Source organism: Marmota flaviventris, chromosome 12 (genome assembly GCF_047511675.1).
Source record: "Marmota flaviventris isolate mMarFla1 chromosome 12, mMarFla1.hap1, whole genome shotgun sequence".
Lineage (NCBI taxonomy): Eukaryota > Metazoa > Chordata > Mammalia > Rodentia > Sciuridae > Marmota > Marmota flaviventris.
Genome location: NC_092509.1, coordinates 32,274,242 through 32,298,246, shown reverse-complemented (window position 1 = coordinate 32,298,246; position 24,005 = coordinate 32,274,242). Strand labels below are relative to the sequence as shown.

General features: G+C 37.7%; 1 protein-coding gene and 1 pseudogene across 4 annotated transcripts in view; one reads left to right on the top strand and one right to left on the bottom strand.

The window, feature by feature from the left end:
* The first annotated feature begins 7,640 nt into the window (after positions 1 to 7,640).
* The window catches only part of Spag6 (sperm associated antigen 6), a 63,327-nt gene continuing 46,962 nt past the window's right edge, over positions 7,641 to 24,005 (top strand). For 2 of the 4 annotated variants that reach the window (XM_071619702.1, XM_071619701.1), the window contains exons 1-2: positions 7,641 to 7,773; positions 7,886 to 7,981. In XM_071619702.1, the coding sequence (XP_071475803.1) occupies positions 7,759 to 7,773; positions 7,886 to 7,981 (111 nt within the window). In that variant the 5' untranslated portion in view covers positions 7,641 to 7,758. Of the gene's footprint in view, positions 7,784 to 7,885; positions 7,982 to 24,005 lie in introns of all 4 variants that reach the window. The other 2 variants (XM_071619703.1, XM_027928583.3) reach the window with 1 other exon arrangement.
* LOC114087146 (ADP-ribosylation factor 2-like) lies at positions 15,620 to 16,433 on the bottom strand (annotated as a pseudogene).

The following is a 24,005-nucleotide window of genomic DNA, read 5'->3' as shown; positions in this document are numbered from 1 at the left end:
GGCTTTAGTGAAAAGTTCCTTTCTACGGTCTTTCAAGAAAGAAAAGCTTCAACAACTTGCTTTGGACCAAGTTAAAGAGATTATCTCCCTTTTTCATTACCACTGTGTCTTTCAATGAATTGAAGGATAAGATCAAAGTGCATTCATATTCATGTGAATTATCGCTATTGACTTGAATAATGATGGATTTCATTGTTTTATTTAAACTGAAACCAGGAATGCTGCTGCTTTTGAGGCTACACCCCTAGGCTGTAGAATTTCTTCTATGAGGACTCAAAAAACAAGCAATTAGGTCTGACAACCACGTCATTTCCATAATGTACTTCCGTACAGAGAACTTTTATTGGAATTGGTTACATTTCTATAGACTCTTCACCACTCAATTTTTGACTCTTTTCCAGCCTTCTTGACGAGAGTCCTAAGTTCAGCAAGTACTCCTCAAACATGCTTATGAATCAATTGTAGTGGGAAGATACAGTGATGTTTAGAAAGCTTTTAGCTGTTGACAAATTAGTGTTATCAGTAATTAGCTCATGAGAGTGCTTTTGCTTTGAACATGATTCATTACAGTTTGTTTTCTAGTGTAACTGAAGAACTCAGGGGAAGCTTGGGAAAATGTGTTTACCAGCTGTTTCTTTCTAAATACGCTTCATGACAATTTTCTTAAAATATTTTCACTTGGGTTTTCTTCAGACTCTCCCATCATTTTCTTAAAGGCTACCAGATTCAATGGAATCCACTTACTTTTGTCAAATGATCATTCTGCTCAAATAATTCACTTCTTTAAATGCCTATCACTTTGGAGAACACATCTTAGGAAATTATTTACAATAAAGTGAGCATTAATACATTAATACATTCATTAATACAAACTTAGGGAAATGCATTTTCATGAACTTTTAAAATACACAATGCATATAGCCTCTCTTATGGGGAGACCAGTGCAACACAAGTCTATTATATTATCATGATCTGCAGTGGGTTGGGAAAATATCCTTTCCCAGAAAGATAATTGGTACCAGTTACTTGGTATCCCTCTTAAACTTTTGCCATAATTTATTTAAAAATTCAATATTTTTCTATCCAGTTGGGATACAAAAACTCAATTTTTTATTTTATCCATTATATGTATTTAGTATTGCCATTAATTTATTAAGTTGCTTCTTTTGTGATATGACCATAACCATAAGCAGACTGAATTTATTTGTACAGTACTACTGTATTTGTAAACTGCCAAGACCTTTGCTCTTGACTTACAAATAACATGGCAAGCAATTGCATATTATTTCATGATGGTGGTGGAAAAAAACACTCCTACAACAAAAAGCATTTCTTTATACTTAATTTCTTTAATCTTTTTTTACTAATGGAAAAAGTATTAGTATTTTCTTCATATTATTGTTTTATCTTTATATTGTCCATATAATAACCTTCATTCTTCACTCCAAATATTAAACATGGGGTAACACTGGAGTAGAAGATAAATTAAAATAATTCAGGTATATTTAAAAAACACAATACCCCAAAGGAGAGTGCAAGTTGCAGTGCCAGCATTTCCTCTGAAAAAAAAAATGAGATGTAGTGCTATAGTGCTACCGTGCCCTCGAATTTAGTGTTAGTTTTAGCGGAGCTCACTCTAGGCTCAATGTCTGTAGGGAGAACGGACCTGTAGAGTGGAGACACAGGACGCTATTTCAGTTTCAGAGGTTTCAAAAACCTTCTCTTACTTTTACAGTCCTTTCCAGAAGTCGGAAAATACACTCAATTATTCCGCAGAGTAATCAATGCATAAGACATTTTGGCTTGAGACTTGCTCTTACTAAATGATGGCAAAAGTTAGAGAGGGAGAGAGAGAAAAAAAATTTTTGAGGCTTGCACATGCGCAGTGAGATGCAGCTTTTTTCTTTTTCCCCTCTTCTAAATAAGCTATTGGCTTCTCTTCTTGCCTCTGGGATCCCGCCCGCGCCGCAGGGTCTTAGGGAGCTGGCTGCTGAAGGACAGTGCAGGTTCTCACACACCACTCCTGGCAAAGGGACCCTGCAGCCCTCGCCCACCCTTTCTGGGGTTCCCTTTCAGGGTTCTCTCCCGAACGTCCCGGGCGAAGACTGCGCAAAGCAGGCGGATCCGAGCAGCCCCGGGGAGGATTTTGGCTGCGTCAGTGCTGCGGCCTCGGTGCTCGCGGTTCCGGTGTCCACTGGGTCCCGGGGGGTCCGCCCGCGGATCAGCCTGGTCAGGGGCGGCTCGGCCGGGACCTTTGCCCCAAACCGCGGACAGCTTTGCGGTTAGAGTGGAAGGCCTGGCCGGGGAACCAAAGCGAAAGGACAGAGGCCTTTATCTCACAATTGCCCCACGGCGCCTTCCCTCCGGATCCCAGGCCGGCAGCCCGCGGAGCTGCGAGCTAGCGAGCGGGAGAGTGGGCCGCCCGCACCCAGGCAGCTGCCCGAGTCCGCCCTGGGAGGCCCAGCCGGAGAGACGCCCGGGCTGACCTAGCGAGGTTCTTCCGCACTCGCGACCTCGGGCCAGGCGCCCCCGCCCTTTCCTCCCGCGACTCCCGCGGGCCCGGGCCGGCTGTCCTGGCGGGACTCCGCGTGCCTCCTCCGCAGTCTCGACCCGCGACGCCCGGCTGGGCCAGCGGGCAGCCCCAGGCGATTCCCGGAGCCCCCTCCCCTGATGGGAACTTCGCGGAGACCGCGAAGCTGCTGTTGGGAGTTGGAGAAACTTTGGAGAAAGAAAAAGCCAAGGAAGCTGGAGTCCTCCCCTGGGCCCGACAGCCCTGAGTCCAGTGGGACTCAGATGCCTTCTCGGGGCACCGAGATAGAACTGGGGACCCCGCGCACTGGCTGGGAGGCGGGCTTGCTGGCGCCGAGTTTCGGGTCGGGGTGGCAGGGTCAGCCCTGGCTTAGTCCTGGTAGGATGGGCACTGAGGGACGCGAGAGCTGTGTCTTCCCCGACGGCGGCTTGATGCATCGTAGGGATCTTTCCTATGTGGCACCTTCCATCTTTGTCTCTTCTGTTTTGTATAAAATAATAATGACAATAAAAGGCGGGAGGGGAAAAATGCCTACATTCTCTAAGAAAAAGCCCAACAATGCCAAAATATTAAGGGAGTGTAATGCTGGCGGTATGTTAAGAGAGTGGCTTTCAAACTTTCCTACTTGATGTTGCTGGCTTTGGTACAATTTTTAATTAAGAAAAGTTACATAAATCTTTAAAAAGAAGATATTCACTTTCACACATACTAGACAGCAATAATTTTTTATGCGAGCATGTTATTGCCTTATAAAATATTATGCTGGTTTTGGCTTCTACATCAAAAGCGTCAAGTTTTAGAATCAATCACTTCGTGCTACATGGTGCCTTCTTTTTGGAAGTGAAATCATTCATGTGTGGGATTCCCCCTAATCACCGCTTTCTATGTGGTGGAAAAGATAGTTCAATCTCTGCATCCACGGAATTACTGTAAAGGAAGCCACTCAAGGTGGCTTTAAAAGGACTTTGAGGCTAGCTACCTGAATCACTGTCATCTTAACATTCTATTGGCCTTATCATTGAAAAGAAACATACAAACTAAAGTTTAAAATGCAGGGAGTTGTATTTAAAAAGTTTGAAAGGAAAAAATAAAGACATAAACACAAAGTATGCATAGAAATGTTAATCTTCTCCCCCTGATGTACATGACCAAATATCTTCTGCTCTACTGACAAACTGGACTGCACTACTGGATAGTCTGCTTGGACCCAAATGTAAAAAAGCTGATGTAATTTTTTCAGAGAGGGGCACCTGCAACATTTAAGATAGTCAGGCTTGTTTTCATCATTATAGATAAAATTTGGGGTCATCTGAGCTATGGAGTATGTAATACCTTTATTTTTAATTTAAGTATGTAAATATGGAGTTATTTTAGTAATTTTAGATTTAGTACTGGCAACATGATTATTCTCATAACTTAATAATTGCGTGCAATTACCAATTGGCTGCCTGTTAAAATGCTAACATAATATTTTGATTCTTAAGATTTCATATCTAAAGATCAACTATTTATTAAAAATAAGAAGGCTTTTATTATTATTTTTTTTATTTTTTAATTTTTTATTGTTGGCTGTTCAAAACATTACATAGTTCTTGATATATCATATTTCACACTTTGATTCAAGTGGGTTATGAGCTCCCATTTTTACCCCATGTACAGATTGCAGAATTACATCAGTTACACATCCATTGATTTACATATTGCCATACTAGTGTCTGTTGTGTTCTGCTGCCTTTCCTATCCTCTACTATCCCCCCTCCCCTCCCCTCCCCTCCCCTCTTCTCTCTCTGCCCCCTCTACTGGCATTCATTTGTCCCCCTTGTATTATTTTTCCCTTTCCCCTCACTTCCTCTTGTATGTACTTTTGTATAACTCTGAGGGTCTCCTTCCATTTCCATGCAATTTCCCTTCTCTCTCCCTTTCCCTCCCACCTCTCATCCCTGTTTAATGTTAATCTTCTTCTCATGCTCTTCGACCCTACTCTGTTCTTAGTTACTCTCCTTATATCAAAGAAGACATTTGGCATTTGTTTTTTAGGGATTGGCTAGCTTCACTTAGCATAATCTGCTCTAATGCCATCCATTTCCCTGTAAATTCTATGATTTTGTCATTTTTTAATGCAGAGTAATACTCCATTGTGTATAAATAGAAGGCTTTTATTATTTAAAGGATATTTTAGATACTTTCACCTTTTAATCAACTTACTCCAAGTCTCACATATTTTCTCCTAAAACACATAGAGCAACTACAGTTCTTGAAACAGTGACAGGTATATGCTTGTTGAATGAATACAGACTGCAGTATGTGCTTGCACAGTGAATTAATGTCTATGTCTTACTAGACTTCATGCCTTGGAAAACAGACACATTCTCTCATTAGCAAAATGTTTGGCACACATTGATATTTAGTGTGTTTCATTTGATAGAGAATCTCTCTCTCTCCCTCTCTCTCTCTCTCTCTCTCTCTCTCTCTCTCTCTCTCTCACACACACACACACACCCTCCATGCACCTCAACAGTTTTTAAAATGTGGATATTAAATCTAATTAGCATATATACAGCTTTAATTTTTAAAATTCAGCTAGGAGTTGAGAAAATACATGCATGTTGAAAGAAGCAAAGGTACATATAACATATATTCCCATGATAACTCTGCATTCTTAAAGGAGATTTGTAAAGAGAAAACAGAACATGATTTTTTTTTTTAAGATTGGTTTTATACTGCTTTGTTTTTTCAGTCTCATTTTCAGAAAGAAAGAATTAAGTGGAAAATTTTTTTTTGAAGTTATATAATTAGCAATTTATTCCAAAAGGAGCTGAGGGATTTCAAACAAACTTTTCTTGGAAACACTTTTGTAAGTTATTCAGATAATATTCCAGTCTCAAATACAAACCAAGTACACTGTATAACTCTAAAGTCAGTTGATACTTTTTAAACAGTTATCTTGGTTTCACACTTAAGAAAAAAAAACTGAAGTATCTCTTTGAGTAGTTTTCATTTCTTTTTCATTGCTGTTTGTTTAAAGGTGTGCATGTGATCTTGGAGCATTCATTTAACTTTGTAAAACACAATGTCATTTTGTTTTAAAGTTAGAAAGTTGAAAAATGGGTCGGAAAATATATATTTTTTGGTCAGTAAAAGTAATGCTTGCCATATTTTATACTTAAATCACTAACAATTTCATTTACATATACATTATTCTCTTACAGTTCTACTTTTAAATCTTTAAAAAATATAGAATAAAGAGCAAAGCTCCAACTTGAATACATCCAATTTCAAATACAAAGTAGGCACCTGATATTATGTTTGGTCAGAAATAATACAATTTAACTCATGGGCATTGTTAATGACAGATACTCAGACTAGAGAGTTTAAAATAATTTGCATGTATTTGAATTCAAGTTTTTTTGACTTTGTAGTATCCCATAATTTAGACTATGTTAGTAAGTTAATTTTTTTTCATTATTGAGCTTTAAAAAATACTTTTGAAGTAGAAAATATGAAGTTGTTACTAAAAATGGCAGGCACAGTAGTTTAGGAGCCTCAATTATTTGTTTAAAGACTGAAACTAAATATGGAACATTTTAGTTTTAAGGGGATTTTTATTTTCATAATGCAACAAGGAACTGAAAATAAAATTGCAAAGGTTTAGCAATTTTAATTATTTACTTGGTGTTCCCCCTACATCTCTAAAAAAGAACACACAACAACTTTTACTTGGAGTTTATTTTAAAGGACTTGTTCTTTTAAGAACATGTAGAGATCATTGTGAAATGTATAGCTTACAGCTGAGTGAAGATATTGTATCACTTGCTTCTGAACTGCAGAGGAAAAGACATACAACTACTCTGGGGGATATCAGGAACTCCACTAGACACCCCTTTCCCTTTCTCTGATTGCTGGTCCATTCCACAACTAATTTGGGAGCCCCATAAAATGTCAGGTCTTCACCAGGGAGCATAGATCAGTGTGAGATCTCAAAGATTATCATAGAGGACTCACTGCTAATGTGAGAACCAGCTAAATTTGCATGCTCCCTTCTATTGAAGAAGAGGTATCAAGGATATCCTGTCTTGGCACTACCCAGCAGCTGTCTCTGTCTATCTGAACATTTGACACCTGGTGAAATTGTAGTTTCTGATGGAGCAATATTTAAAGTTGACACCTGTCATTGAAACATTTGGTATATAGTTTTCAAAGACAATCTAGAAACCAGTGGTAGACTAAGTATAGTACTTAAATTTTTTTTTTTTTTTAAAAAAACTGGGTAAAAAAGTTTAAGTTGTGTAAACTAGGGAAGTCTCACTTTCCAGGTAGAGATTCTCTCTCCCTTTCTTTTATTATAAATGTCACTCAGCAATAAAATGAAGCATACATTTAAATGACAAAATATTTAAAATTACATGAAAATGAGGAAACAGCAAAAATTGTTTAATGAGGAGTAAGCGACCAAAGACAGAACTTTTATCATGTTATTCCCATCTCTTCTTTTCCCACTGAATCTCTAGGTGTGCTTATCAAACGCTTTCAATATAGTGTAATTAAGCGTGTGGACATCCTTGTGACTCTCCAGGAATCTTGAAATAAGAAATGCCAGGTATGTCAAAGCTGGGTTAAAAAGGAAAACACTGAGTTTAGGGTTGCATTAACAACAATGTATTTATCAGATTATACACTGTCACGTGAGATTTCTCTTGACCGTCGAAGCTCAGACAACTCCACCGCTGCTCACGTGTTTCGCCGCACTTAAACCAAACTCCCCCCGGTGCGTGGGGGTTCTCTCCGCGCCCTGCCCCGGCCAGTGCCGCATTCAAGACGCCCCGCCGGTCTGGGGCGGGTTTGTCCTCCCCGCGGTCGCCCGTACCACCTGCACCCCTGGCGGGTAGTGACACTCGACGGTGCAGGACCCGCGCCGCGGTCTGACGAGGCTGACTCACCGGGGAACCCCTGCAGGCGGGGTTCCCCCGGGGTTGGCCGTCCAGGCGCTGCAGCCCAGCGCGGGCCTCCCCGACACCGCGGCCGTGACGTCACGCCTGGGACTGGCCGTTGCCGCGAGACGGCCGCGTTCCGGTTCCGGTCGGTTACCCGGGAGACGCGGGTACACAGAAACGGATCCCGTCGGAGGCCGAGTCCTCGCCGCGGTCGCCCACTGCGCGGACTCGCGGGCTGGGCGCTGACGAGCAGCGTCGCCGCGGAGCTGGTCCCGGGCAGACAGCGGCCGCGGCGCCATGAGTCAAAGGCAGGTGCTGCAAGGTAGGGTCGGGGCGGTAGGGCCGGGGCGGGCGGGCCGCCCCGACGGGCTGGCGGCGCGAGCACTAGCGACGCGGGCCGCTCCACCGAGTCTCTCTCCCCCAGTGTTCGAGCAGTACCAGAAAGCCCGGACCCAGTTCGTGCAGATGGTGGCGGAGCTGGCGACCAGACCCCAAAACATCGAGACTCTGCAAAACGCGGGTGAGCTCGACCCTCGCCCTTCGCCAGTCACCCCTCGCGCTGGACCCTCGGCCTGGCAGTACCCGTCGCCCCTGTCCTCTCCCAGCGCAGATCTGCGGTCGCTAATCCCCGCGCGCCCTCGGCTCTGCCTCACCTCTCACAGCCCAGTGCCCTGGCCTTGCCTCGTCCGGGTCTAGGTCCCTCCTCTCCCCCAGCTTCTGGGCATCTCGCTCCCCTATCAGCTGGGGTTTTAGGGGAGGGGTGGGATGGGGACGGGAGGACCCCGTTCCTAATTTCCTCCAACCCACTGCAAAGACTGTGGAAGAATTCATTCTCCTTAGCAGGTCTTTGCAGGGTGAGTTCGAGAGGGCGAAGCTGCTAAAATGGTGTGAGGGGGGCTGATTTTCTTATTTCCATTTTCATTGCAATCAGGCCAGTTGTTAGGTTGCATGGAGACCTTACGAAATGTCTGGAACTTATTTTACGTGGATGAGAATCTACCCTAATCAGATAGATCCGTTTTATCTGGGTGCAGTTCATGTCATCCTGTCTTGACCACCTTTGATTTCCTCACAGTAAAGAAATTCCAAACTGTTTTACGCAGTATTTCTGTCTTGCATTAGTGAAAGAAAAATGATATGCTTGAATCTTTTCTTAGAGAAGACCAGACTTTGAGAATTCTTACGGTGCTCTCATTCCACCCCCGCAGTCAGAAGTTAAGGGTGGGGGTGTGGGGGTAGGGGTGGGGAAGGATTTGCTTCTTATCTATCAACAGACGCGGTTGGAGGAGATAAAGGTGGCTCTCCTCTGTCTTTCCGTCGTTTTGGATTAAAGATTTCACCACCAATTGAACTTTTAAGTAACAATTTATCATTTCTATGTCATCAGAAATCTTGAATTTATAGGATGTGACTCTTTAATTTAAATTAACACATCATTAAAAATAAATTGAGAACATATTGGCAAAGCAAGAATATAATGTTTACTCTGGGTTTTTTTTGAGGGAAATTACTATTACATCTATGTGGTAATTTCTTTTGTCACTCAAGATATATATGGGATTTTGATATTTATTCCTTGGGTCTTTTGGGGAAAGGTGTATTTAGAATAGAGAAAGTGTATTTTTAACCTTTAAAAAACATTTTAGTTTGAGATAATTATAGATTCACATGCAGTTGTATGGAATTATACAGACCGATTAGATTCCCTGGTACTCTTGTTTTAATTTCCCCCAATGTAAATACTTTACAAAACTGTAGCAATATATATCACAACCAGGATGTTGACACTCAAAAAAATTCATTGAAGTTATTCAAGTTTCCCCAGTTGTATTTAAGTATTTGTGTGTGTGTTTCATTCTATACAATTTTATTCCATGTGTGTGAACCACCACCATAGTCAAGATATAGAATACTTTTCATCATTACAAGGATTCCTTGTGTTGTCCATTTATAACCACACTCACTTCCTGCCATCCCTAACTCTGGGAAACCATTAATCTCCATTTCTAAAAATTTTGACATGTCAAAACTGATAATCTTTTGTTCAGTAGTTGTTTCATGTAGTTTAATTTTCTTTATTCTGTGTGTGTGTGTGTGTGCGCGCGCGTGCGCACGCATGAACATGCCCTCAGACTCCTCAAAGTACCCAGAACAATACTTTACACATAGTATTTCACATATATAAGCAAATTAGGACATTGTACATTTTTAAAATGCAGTTAGTTACTTTTGAAGTTTTTTTTTTCTCTCTCAGTCCTACTCAGTGTCCTTTGTGAATGGACACTATTTACAAAGACTTAATTTCTGGACAATATGTATACAGGCATATCAAAACTTTATTTTTTAAAAAATGGGAAAATAATTGATGTTATTTTAGAAATTTAATACTGAACTATATATGTAACACTCAAGATATATAGTACCATCTTTTAGTATAGTAGTGCAAGTTACCTCTTTCTGTAAGAGTACAATATAGAGTATGTAATGGGATTTATTTATCCATCCATCTATCCTTTCTTTTTTTGAGACAGGTTTTGCTATGTTGCCTAGTGTGGCCTCAAACCCCTGGGCTCAAGTGACCTTCATGCCTCAGCCTATGAGTAGATGGAACCACCACACCTAGCTTATATTATGGAATTTAATTCACACTGGCAGGCTAAGTGATCACCAAAGTATAAGTGGGTTGAAATTGACATTCTACACTACGGTCTGGCTTGTGAAGAAATAGAATAAAAAAGGAATATAACAATGTTTTGAAATTGTCTTCCTTTGACTGCTATCTTGATGGCATATTAAGATTTTTTTCTTTTCCTGAGGAACTTATTTTTAAACTAGATTCAATTTCAGCATTCCTTTAGTAATTTTAAATAGAGACCGATCATGAATATACTCACATATTTGTTCTTTTAATTAAAAAATAATCTGCAAGTTTATAATGTAAGCTTTTCTTTCTTATCAATGGACTTAACCATTCAAATAGTTTATTCTTTTAAAAATTACTATGGATTTAAAAATGCTTTTGAATGAGCCACAATATGCGTGTATCAATTATATATTATAATCAAGCTTTTTTTTTTTTTTTTTTTCAGGTAAGTGCCTTCATTTTGGTAATGTACCAATGCATTTTACTCCTGACTTTGACATATTTTTTTCCCTCCTTTTCCCTTAATATACTGTTTAAGTAAACATGTATCATGGATCCAGTATAACATGGAAAATGCTTTCAATGCAGACATCATGATTAAACAATAATTATCTTAAGAATATTGAATCATTGTATGTAAAAGAACTATTAAAGCTGAATATTATCAAAGGGGTTCATTGCATTTTTAATTTCCAGTGTTTTTCATTGTGTTTTTGATGTGCTAATGAGAGAATTTGCCTTATTTAATACTTATTTACCAAAGCAAACAAAATGTTGCAGGATCTGTTCTTTAGAGAGTTTGGAAAATAATAAGTTGATTTCTAAGTCAAAATTTTTACTCCAGAGAACTGTGTACAAATGTCTATAACCTTGAATTTTTCTCCCTCATTGAAGTTCATTCCTTCTAAATCAAAAGAACACATATAAAAAAAGATTAAAATGTTTAATGTTTATTATAATATCTCTTTATGTACCCTCAAACCCTGTATGTTTGAACCATTACATCTTGTAGCTATTTAAAAATGAATTTTGATACTTCCTTTCTCTGAATAATCAGCAACACATGACTATAATAGTAGAGACAATACATTGTTACTTTAACCAATTGTAAAATTTCAGCAATTGGAGGTAGTTGGTTAGTTTTAAAATATAAGAAACATGTTTTCTGGCATATTGGAATACCAGGCCCCTCTGAGGTCTGTTTAGGAGGTCTTCTAAAGTAAGCTCTATAAGTTCCAAAAAATTATTTTTAAACTGCTTAGCTACATAAACTTTTTCTGAACCAACTATTTATATAAATGGGGGTAAAGTTCTATAATATTTTACATATAACCTATAGAAAGCAGTAAAACATGGCAAATCAGTACTTATACACATTTTTAGAAGACTAGGAATACAGAAGTATGTACAAAATTTTAAAATATGCTTCTATATGAGGTTGTTGTGTTGACTGAGGCAATTAGTAGGTTCAGGATTTAAGAAAATAACAAATACACATTGTTGATATAAGTGATTTTTAAATTGCAGGTATCTGGAGCAGGGCAAAAATCTTCAGATTATTTAATACTTTGATATTCTGTGAGAAGGAAAAGCCCCTAGTTAGCATTTATAATGTATTTAAAACATATCTTGCTATGTACCTGTACCATGATTCTTTTATAAAACATGCTGTACTAAAGGATATTGCAACTGAAAATTATCAGTGACTTTAAAAAACTTAACCAATCATTTGATGTGTTTTGTCAATATAAAAGGAGTCTTAAAATTGTGAATATAAAAGATAATTAATTCAAAGCACTTTTTCTGAAAGATAGGGATAGAGAAGTTTGTTACTTATTTTTAAGTGGAAAACATTCCAGGGAGCTGTAAAAAATTATGAATTTGTAGCTAGATGTGGTGGTACACACCTGTAATCCCAGCAGCTTGTGAAGCTGAGGCAGGAGCCCTAGTTCAAAACTAGCCTGAGCACCTTAGGGAGGCCCTAAGCAACTTAGACCCTGTCTCAAAATGAAAAACTAAAAAGGGCTGGGGATATGGGTCAGTGGTTAAATGCCTCTGGTTCAGTTCTTGATAAACAAAAAACCCTAAAAATATGTCTTAAAAACCAAAGATTTTTCAGAGTTTTTTTGCAGTGTTCCAAACTACTGCTCCTTGATGGATATTTATCTGTTTTATTATTTAAGCATTGGACATAGTAGAAGATAATAGAGCAAGGGCTAGGATCTCAGTGCATTCTTAACAAAAATTAATCAATTAAAAAATAATCCAAGCTATAAGTGAGTCATAAATAGAAGGTGAGGCCTAGAAATTGCAAGTTTTGTGGGTTAAATTTAAATGTTGTGGGGCTGGGGCTATGGTTCAGTGGCAGAGTGCTTACCTAAAATGTGTGAAGCACTGAGTTTGATCCTTAGCACCACATAAAAATAAACAAAGGCATTCTGTCCATCTATAACTACAAAAAAATTTTTTTTTAAATTTAAATGTTGTGAGTTTATTTTTTTCAAAAATGTTTGAATAATTACCTAAGTATTCCATAATTCCACTTTACATTTGACTGTTCTTTCAGTGCCTTTGTGCTTCTGCCTGGAACTTTTCCTTATACTTCTTTCTCTTAACTAAATTCTAACCATACTTTATGGCTCTTTTTAGATGTTGATTACCCAGGGAAGACTTCCCTGAACTCTCACAGTGAGTTAAGTCTCTGGATGTATGCTTCCCTTGCATCTAGTAGTTCTCCTTCATAGTACTTAGCACAACTAAAATTAGTTTCTATTTTGCCACCCCCACCCCACCCCCCACAGTGGTGCTGGAAATTTAGGCAAGCATTTGATTACTGAGTCACATCCCTAGCCCCAAATTACTTAGTTTATGTTTTCTTCAATAACTGTACATTCAATGCATAGCATAATTCTTTTTCTTTTTGGCAGAACTAGGGATTAAACCCAGAGCCTTCGTGCACACTAGGCAAGTGTTCTACCATTGAGCTAAAGCCCAGCTCTTTTTAAATTTTTATTTTGAGACAGAGATTTGCTGAGTTGCCTAGGTTGGCCTGGAACTTGTGATCCTTCTGCTTCAGCCTCTTGAGGAGCAGGGATTACTACCACATCCAGCTCACTCCTAGTATCATAATTTTTTTTTTTTTTTTTTTGGCACCAGGAATTGACCCTGGGGGTGCTTAATCACTGAGCCACATCCCTGGCCCTTTCTGAGACAGGGTTTCACTAAATTGCTTGGGATCTCGCTAAATTGCTGAGGCTGATTTTGAATTTAGATCCTCCTGGCCTCAGCCTGCTGAATCTGGGATTAAAGCCACAAGCACCCCCCTCCCCTCGCAACATCTAGCATAATTCTAAGCAGAGAATAGGTGTTCAAAATATTTAAATAGGATAAAGGAAGGATTAATTATTTTTGCTTTCATATGTCTTAAAAATTAGATTCTTATAATAGTTCAGGTGAATAAAGTAGTATGGATATTTAAACCCAAAGAACATTTGTCAGGGGCCCTCATCATAAAGTAAGTTAGTTAGAATCATTTTTTTCCCCTTCCAAAGAAAACTCTTCATTCTGTAACCAATCCACAGGTATTCAGTGAGGTCTAGCACTGTACTGGGTACACTAGATTAAGCATAAATACAAAAGTGTATTTATGTACTTATCTATATAAATTGCAGTTCCTGCCAATTTCAGGAGTACAATCTAAATGTTTTTCAGGAATTACTCTGTGGTTAAAAATCAAATCTGGACTTACTACCAGTATTATAATATAATGCTTTATCCACATTTACTATGGCATGAATATTTTTCCTTTTATAACTTCATTGTTATCAATAAAAAAGGTTTACTTGTGTGTGTGTGTGTGTGTGTGGTGCTAGGGATTGAACCCAGGGCCTTGTGTATGGGAGGCAGGCACCCTACCAATTGAGCTATGTCCCTAGCCACCAAGGTTTACTTTTGCTAAAATTCATCTTATATCCCCTTGTCTATAATTTGAATCATATGTATGTGTGTGTGTATACATATATATATATATACACACACATACGTATATACATATATATATATATATATATATATAAATATATTATTTTTTAGTTGTAGTTGTACACAATAATTTTATTTTATTTATTTACATGTGGTGCTGAGGATTGAACCCAACACTTCGCAGGTGTTAGGCAAGTGCACTTTCTACCTCTACTGCTGAGCCACAACCTCAGCCCCTCAAGATTTTTTTTTAAAAAAGGAATTTTAAAACTTTAGTGGAAGTATTTAGATACAAATGTGACCAATTATTGTCTGACAAAAGAGCTCTAGACTGAATGAACTTAGCTAGTCTCATTCTTGTGAATATTCGGAGACAATAAAGCATACAACCACTTCCAAACAGTTCCTAAAATGTTCCTATCATCCAGAGAAGGGGTCAGGGCCAGGGAGTGTAATCTAGACAAGTGATGTTTTTCACAGAAGATTTAGTACCAAATAGGGGACAATACCAAGAGTGGTCAGGAGGGAACTTCTTCCCCAAGATTAACCTTTTGATGCTCACAAACTCTCACAGCTCACAAGTGCGAGGTCCTGGGAACAGAAACTAGCCAATAGCCTAAGGTGAACTAAGACAGTTGTGCATGGTAATGACTCCATACAGGAGTGACTCTCCTGCTTTGTGTAGAACATTCTGCACATAGCAGGGAAGTGGGTTCAGCAGCCTTGGGGCCTAAAACCTGGAGCAGTAGCAGTAACACCAGAACATGAAAGCAACATCCCCTCACTTCTTCAACTTGACCTTCAGCCTCCCTCCACTGTGGACCAGGGAGCTTTAGGAAAGAGCCTTGGCTACTAAAAGGGTGTCCAGATAATGGAAATGGGCAGATAATGGAAAGAATTAGCCTAAGGGAAGGATGGATAATTTTCTAGTGTTATAGCATCTTGATACTCTAACAAAGAAATCACTGATTTCTTTAAAGCATGTTAAATCATGAAGTCTGGGCTAAAGTAGAAGGTAAGGTAAACATCCCAATCTGATCTTCTTTGCACTCTAGTAAGCAAGTGCCTTTTCTTCTTGAGGATCATTTGCTTTAAAGCACTCAGAAGTGAGCTGCTAACATTGGCAGTAATGGTAAAGAATGACAATTCATTTGTTCCTTCTTACAAAATGAGGGCTCTATGCAGAGATGCCAGACCCAGGACAGTAACTAGACCTGTCTATACTCTTCTCCAACTTCCTCATCTTTCCATCCTGAAGACCACTTTGGCTGTTGTGTACCAGGGAGCCCTAAGGATTCCTGCATCAATTACAAAAATAATCATCAAAATATTGAAATGGAAGGTAGCATTTAAAACATAACACAGGTTTCCTTAAAATGTAATACTGGTTTTCTTATAGCGTGTATAGACACAATGTGAGAAAACTGCCTCCACTCCCAGTCACACAGCCACCAAGGCTCCTCACATGTGCACATGTACACAGAGGCGGCCAGCTGGCTTTGCCATGAAGCAGGGGGGATAGACTGCTTCGGGTCATTCTTGGTTTTTAAGCTGGTTGGAGAGCCAGTCCAGACCTTCATAAAGCCCAGCTCCATTAGCAGCACAAGTAGCCTGAACATTCCAGTTTCTTTGGTAGGGGGAGTGTACACTGAGCTTGTCCGGGATCTCTGCTGCATTCATGGCATTGGGAAGATCCTGTTCATTTGCAAACACCAATAAAACTGCATCTCTTGAGTTCATCTTCTGTTAATACTCTGGTTAGTTCTTTCCAGGCCTCATTGACCATCTCTGTTATTATTGTCAACCACAAAAATCAGACCTTGAGGGTGGGGGGGGGCATGGGACAAATGGAGGAACTTTGATTTGGCAAAAGGGAGGGGAGGGAAGGGAGGGGCCATGGGGGCAGGAAAGATTGTGGAATGAGATGGACATCATTACCCTAGGTACATGTATGACTGCACATATGGTGCGATGCTACATCGTGTACAACCAGAGAAATGAAAAGTTGTGCTGCAATTGTGTATAATGAATTAAAATGAATTCTGCATTTAAAATTTAAAAATTAATTAATTAAAAAAATCAGATCTTGGATGTTCTAGAAATAATGTCATCACAAAGTTCTGATTTTGTCCTGACTACCAATATTCCAGACTGTAAGCTGTAATTTTTTTTTTATTCTATTGTCTCCACATTGAAGCCTATTGTAGGGGTGGTAGTCACAATCTCTTCCAGCTTCACTTTATACAAGATAGTGGTTTTACCAGCCACATCCAAAGCCACCATAAGAATTCATATCTCTTTATTTCCCAAATAGATTTTTAAACAGCAATTTTAAAATGTTCCCCATTGTAATTTAATTCTATAACCTGTCACTGCTTAGAATTCATTTCTTAATTGCTACTGATCTTGTGCTCTTTCTACTTTGTTTTCTAAGTATTAGAAAATCATTTTTATGTGGCTCTAGAAATTTCTAATAAACTTTGATATTAACTGTTAAAACAAATCCTCTCTTTGGGTAACTGGATAACCAGTGGCTATCCAATAAGTGTGAAACTTGGTGGGCTTTGAGGTCTCATTATGGACCATTACAGGAATTTGAGTGGAGGGAAGATGTGGAAAACATTAATTGCCAAATCTCTGGAGGTGTGAGGGAGTGGGAGTAATATTTAGGGTTTAAGCCAACCTCATAGCCCTGGAGAACTTCAGGCTTCTGCACCTCCTAAGAAAAGTCTTATCAAACCAGAAGCTTTTGAAAAGAAGATCTGTAATCCCTGGGGAGAATCAAGATAGTACTTCAAAGGATTGTGGGACTAGAAGCCCTCCGGGATCAAGGAGAATTCAGAAAAGACTTATTCTGAGCCCTGGGCTTGTTCATTCAGCTGCTCTGTGGTTTACTGACTTTCTCTCTCCCTCTCCCTCTTCCTTTTTTTTCCCCTCTCCCTCTCTTTCTTTATTGTTTAATACTTGGGATCAAATCCAGGACCTTGATCATATCCAGCAAGCATTCTACCACTGAGCTACACCCCCATCACTTTTTCAATTTTACTTTGAGGCAGGGTCTCACTAAGTTGTCCAGTCTGGCCTTGAACTTACTTAGCCTCCCAAGTAGCTGGAATTAGGTGTGTACCACTGCACTCAGCTAAAAATAGATTTGTAAATTAATTGCCTCCCAAATATTTCCTCTTTGAATATTATGTATAGAAGCTTCTTGGAATAGGTAATCCTTTTGGTACAGCCTATTTACCTTCTGTGCTGCCTCATTCTTAGACATTCTTATTTTCTGTGTTCCTTAAAGCTTTAGGAATTTGTGGTAATAGTGTCATTCATGTATCTGACATCTTATACTAAAAAAGAAAATCACCATGGACACATTATTTTAACTACAATATATATGATTTTCTTCCTTTTTTTCTCTTCTTTTCTTTCTTTCTTTCTTTTTTTTTTTTTTTGTGTGTGTGTGTGTGTGTGTGTGTGTGTGGTTGGGGATTGAACCCAGGGCCTTGTGCATGCCGGTCAAGCACTCTACCAATTGAGCTATAACCCCAGCCCAGTTAACTACAGTATGTCTGAAAGAGAAAATTACACATTAATTTTCACAGTTGGTTCATTCATCATTTAGCGAATATTTATTGTGTATCCATATATCAGAGGGAAGCTTAGATGCTGATCATACCAACCCAAAAGCAATCCCTGTCTTTAAGTAGCTTATTTGCTGGTGGATGGATGGACAGATGAAAAGTTGTGCTGCAATTGTGTACAATGAATTAAAATGCATTCTGCTGTCATATATACCTAATTAAAATTAAAAATTTAATTAAGTAAAAAATCAGACTTTGGGTGTTCTGGAAATAATATCGACACAAAGTTCTGATTTTGTCCTGGCTATATGATTTTGTCCCCATTTATATGAAGGGCACCTAACTCAGGATTTAGGAATGAGGGGTACTCTTTAAGGGACACATCTAGGAGTAGATGTTATCTCTGATGAATTCCCTAGGAGCTAGTCAGATGAAACAGTATCCAGGTAGAGAGAACAGTAAACAAAAACAGGAGTAGGAAAGGGTAAGGTTTAGATGTGGTTGGAGCTTGGGGTAATAGGGCAAAGGGGAACATAGTGAGTTGTGGTTGGAGAGGAAAATAGTCCTAATCATCAAGGACCTCCTCTTATGAAGTTTGCATTTCTCTTGAAATATATGAAAAGCCCTTGAAGGGTTTAAGTCAGAGAATAATTAAAACACATTTTGTGTTTAGAAAAATGATTTTAAGGTTGGGGATGTAGCTCAGAGGTAGTGCTTACCTAGCATATGTGAAGCTCTGGGTTCCATCCCATTATCCCCCACTCCCACCAAAAAAAGGGGAAGATGATTTTAGCAACTGTGGAGAATAATTTGGAGGGGAGTTAAGACAGGATCGGGAAGACTGGATATCCATTTCTTTTTTGCTATAGCAGTCATGTTGGATAAAAGATGTTAAAGCGGGTAAATTCAACAGGATTTGACAATTTAGGAGAAGGGAACAGAGACAGGTATCGAGAGAGATGAGTTCAAGATGACTCCCAGGCTTCTGGTTGCTTGGACATATCAATACTTTTCTTTAATAGACAAAGGGGATACAAAAAGCAAGGGAAATAATGATTCATTCTTTAACATTGTTAAAGTTGCATCGTGTCTGAGATTCCCACATGCCAGTGACTGGTTAGCTTTGGATTCAGAGGGCCTTTAAAGCTCAGGGAGAGAGTCTAGCTGGAAAGAAAGATTTGGGTTTGTGGAACTTACGTGTTCATTTGAGAACTATACAAAAAGTCCATTAAATATTTTCTTATGTAATTATAAACATGTAAGTTTCAGTCATTTTATCAAGAGAATAATGTGAATTTAATTTGGAAAAGCTTTTTTTTTTTTCTTTGCAGTGCTAGGAATTGAACCTAGGGTCCCACACATGCTAGACAGGCATCCTACCACTGAACCACACCCCCAGTTCTGGAGATGTGTTCTCTACATTTTCACTAATTTAAAATCTCAGCAGTAGATGGTGACAGTTAAGTGTGAGAAAGTTTACCATAAAAATGAATGGAGTTGTTATTTAAAACAGTAATCATGGAAAGAAACTACAACTTTAATATGCGTTCTAAATCTGGCACATAAACCAGTTTTCATTGATAAATGGCTGTGATTGACAGTGAAAGAAGAAACAGAAGAACACAGACTCTGAAAGTATGGGTAGTTTCTACCTCATAGTATTGACTTGAAACAAGGATTAAGTGGGTTAATATTTGTAAATTTCTTAGTAGAGGGCCTGCACATGAGGCATATAACATAAGTGTTAAATAAGTAAATTCAAACTGTGCTTTCTTGCCTTTTAAGAAGCGTTGCTAGATGCCCAGTGAGAGTCAGGAGTCTCTGTCCCAGTTGTGTTAGTCTTTCAATGATGAACAACTGAATGCTGAATCTTCAAGCAAAATTCAGAAGATTACTATAGCTGATAAGAATGATATAAAATATTATATTTTATATATATAATATTCTCCATAGTATTTTTTTGAATTATTTATCATTACTGTTGAATTCTATGTAAAAACACTGTATTTTTTGTGATTCTGACCCTTTAAATAAATTACAAGACCTTATATATATTATCAGGGATATAACATCTTAAATCATAATTGACTTTGTGGTTATCCTGCATTATCAGTTTTGTCAACAGATCAAACCCATTTTGCCTCTGAGCTTAGATGATATAGTTCCTTCTGGTTGGCACACTCTTCAGTCCTTCCCCTTTCCACACCCTCCGATTTTTTCATGGGGCGTGTCTGCTGGAGAGTCTGCAGATCTCAACTTTAATGTCATTTCTCCCCCAGATTGCCTCCCCCCTCCCATCTTCCTCACAGCTTGGGTTGGACACTTTGTTGTATGTTGCAGGGTACCTTCTACTTCTACAGTTGCATGCCTCATATATTTTGGGGATTATTTCTTACAACTCCTTTGTAAGTTCCTTGATATCAAGGACAATTGTTTACAATACTTTGTATATTCTTTTTTTTTCAATATTTTTCTGTAATTGTATTTTGTAGTTTTGTATCTGTTCATTTTTTATGTGGTGCTAAGAATCAAACCCAGTGCCTCATACATGCTAGCTAGGTAAGTGCTCTGCCACTGAGCCACAACCCCAGCCCTGTATATTCTTAATATAGGTTTCTTGATCTTAGCCAAAAGGCCGAGAAGCGATTAATATAGGTTTCTTGAATGAATTATTAATTCCATAGTAATCCTAAATTAAAAGGTAAAAAAAAAATCTATGTATTTTTTCAAGGAAGATATACAAATGGCAATAAACATATGAAAAGATGTTCAATAGTCAGGAAAATGCAAATTAAAATTATATGAGGTGGCATGTGGGCCTGTAGTCCCAGTTGTCCAGAAGGCTGAGGCTAAAGAATTATGAATTAAAGGCCAGTCTTGACAGCACAGGAAGATTCTATTATTTATTTATTTTTATTTTTTTATTTATTTTTTATTTTTATTTATTTTTATTTTTTCTATTAATTTAAAAGAATAGGAGGCTGGGAGTGTACTTAGGGGTAGAGTACTTACCTAGCATCGGGTTAAATACCTGGCACTACAAAAATAAATGAATAAACTTAAATAAAATAATTAAAAAAAACCACAATGAGATACCAGTGAATGTTCACTGGGATGGAGTTATAGAAAAACCAAACTAAACCAAAAAATAAAAGTTGATGAGGATTTGAAGAAATTGGAACTTTGGTGCTTTGCATTGCTGGTGGAAATGTAAAATCACTATGGAAAACAATTTGGCATCCCTCAAAAAGCAAACCTAGAATTATCCTATGATCCCATGAAATAAGCGAGACAAAAAGGGACAAATACTGTATGATTCCACTTAAATGAAGTACTTAGAATAGGAAAATAACAGAGACATAAAAAAGAATAGAGGGTATCAGAGGCTGAGGGGAAGGGAAATGGAGAGTTATTGTTTAATGGGGTGTAGAGTTTCTGTTAGGAATGAAAAAATGTTCTGGAAATAGATATTGGTGACGGTTGTACCATATTATGAAAAGTATTTAATGCCACTAAGTTTACACTTAAAAATGGTTAAGCTAATAACCTTTGTTATTTGTATGTTTTACAACAATAAAGAAATAAAATGGAAAAGTTTAAACAAAATAAAGCAGGTAAGAGGCAACAATAAATCTTTTCTGTTTTTCCTTTTATTTATTTATTTTTTTGGTACCAGGGATTGAACCTCCGAGGGTACTTAACCACCAAACCATATCCACAGTCTTTTTTATATTTTATTTTGAGACAGAGTCCCACCAACTTACCTAAGGCCTTGCCAAGTTGCTGAGGCTGGCTTTGAATTGCAATCCTCTTGCCTCTGCCTCCCGGATTATAGGCATGAGCCACAGCACCAGGCTCCTTTTATTTTTAAGATGGGCTCTTTGAATATTGCCCAGGCTGGCCTTATGCCCTCGGGCTCAAGCAATTCTCCTGTTTCAGCCTCATGAGCAGCTGGGACTGAAGGTGCACACTATCTTGCCCAGCAAGAAATCTTTGCTATGATTTAAGTAGACCAAAAGCCCAGTTTGCACATATTTTTAAAAATATTAAAAATGTTTATTACAAAGGTACTTTTCAAGGTTAATATGGTACAATTGGGAAAATTCAAAGAACTATAATTGTAGATACTTGTCTTTAAAGGATCAAAGTTGAGATGTTAAATGTTTTTATAAAACAGCAGATTGAGATAAAATATGTATAAATTATATGCATGTAATATAAGAATGAATGGGTTATTTTTTGTCATTGAAAATGGTTAACATTTTCTTCCTTTTGATTTCTATATGCCATTGGCAGCAAAATCAAGGTTATTTAAACTACATTATATTAAAAGGAATTAAAGAGTTATTTTTTGAGGTTATTTTGTAATCTCCACTAGATTATTAGTTTCTTGACATTAAGTGCTGCCTATATATTTCTGTTTCTTGCCACTTGGTTAAACCTGACATTTTTTGAGTGAATAACTATGTAAACAGCAAGGTTATTTGATTTTTTTTTGTATAACTAAATTGCAATGTAAGTATTAGAAGCAATGTTCCTAATATTGCTTTAAAAGAACGACAACAACAACAACAAAAAATAGAATAGGAACTCAAAGTGACAATGTGTGTGTGTGTGTGTGTGTGTGTGTGTGTGTGTATGTATGGGGGGATTTAAAGATTATCTTTAGGTTAAATTCCAAAAATGTTTTCACATCAGTTTATTTGTTTTCATAGAGTAGGCAGAATTATCTTATAGATACTAGAGTACAGTATATGAATTTTTGTCTTATTTTTATTTTTTTCAGTGCTGGGATTGAACCTAACTCATAGATGCTGGTTGTTGATGGACCTTTATTTTATTCATTTATTTATATGTGGTGCTGAGAATCAAACCCAGTGCCTCACATATGCTAGGCAAGCGCTCTACCACTGAGCTACAACCCCAGCCCCCAAATCTCTGAATTCTTATTTTTAATATTGGATATATTGTTAGTATATGTTGGGATCTTCAGTGGAGATTCTAAAGATGTCATTAGCTCCTCATTAAAGGCCTTACCTGATATTATAGCAACTATTCAGGTTTCTGTTATTTATGAACTTTAAATTTTTATGCATGCACTTACTGTGGACTGGATTCCTAATGAACAGACAGGTAAGGAAAAATTTCTTTCTATGTGTTGCTGCTTTATTCTCTCTTTTTCATTCTCTTTTTCTTTTTTCATTTAGTCATCATTTTTATGCAGTTCCTTTTGCATTTTTATCTGTATTTTTAGGACAAATCTATAATTAGAATAACAGTTTCCATCCTCAATTTGTGTAAGAGATAAGAACATGTCCCTTTTTAGAGAAAAAAAAAGCACCTGGGGACTGACAAGTATGAAGCACTAAGAGGCAATTGAAACTAAACATTTGGAGTAGTATTTTTGAGAATTTATTTTTTTCTCCAATAAAAATGACCTGATTCAAGACCATTTATTTATTTATTTATTTATTTATTTATCTGTGCTGGGGACTGAATCCAGGACACTCATTCATACTAGACAAGTGTTCTACCACTCAACTGTACTCTCAGCCCCAAGGTCATTTATTGAATAAGGTTATTCAAACAAAAATATTGCAAACCAACACATTAGCTTTTATTTTTTTTGTAAGTTTGGAGATTTAAAAATTTTTTTAGAATTTACATTTTGCTTCCATTTAAACTAAGGAATATAGAGCAGAAGTATTGACAAGAAGCCTAACTTTGATACTGGATATAGGATTAGAAGGTAAAGAATTATGATTTGTTTTATTTTATGAGCCAGATGTAGTAGAGAATGGAGAAAATATGTGAAGAAAGATTCTTTTGGTTATATGGACTGGTGAAATACCATTTTAGGGGACAAAATATTTTCTTCTAAATTGTAAACTGAAGATTTCCAAAATTGGGAGACTTATAATAAATTAGCTAAATACTATAATAAACACTGAGAATTGACTATTATAATTTCAGATAAATTAGTTCATTCTTTATATTCTTAACAGTTTAAAGTTTTTGAGATTTCAGGACACAATACAATATGAATACCCAGTATAAATTGATTTCAAAATACAATAAACCACTGCTTTCACATAAATGTATCAAGTGGGAAAACAAAACAAAATACAGAAACACCAGAATCATCTAAGGAAAATAACATGAAACATAATTGTGATTTTTTTAAACCTTTATTTATTTATTTATTTATTTTTATATGGTGCTGAGGATCGAACCCAGTGCCTTACACATGTGAGGCAAGCGCCCTATTACTGAGCTACCACCCCAGCCCAACTGTGATTCTTTTCATATTTTTTTGCCTCATTAGTGCATTCATTATGAAA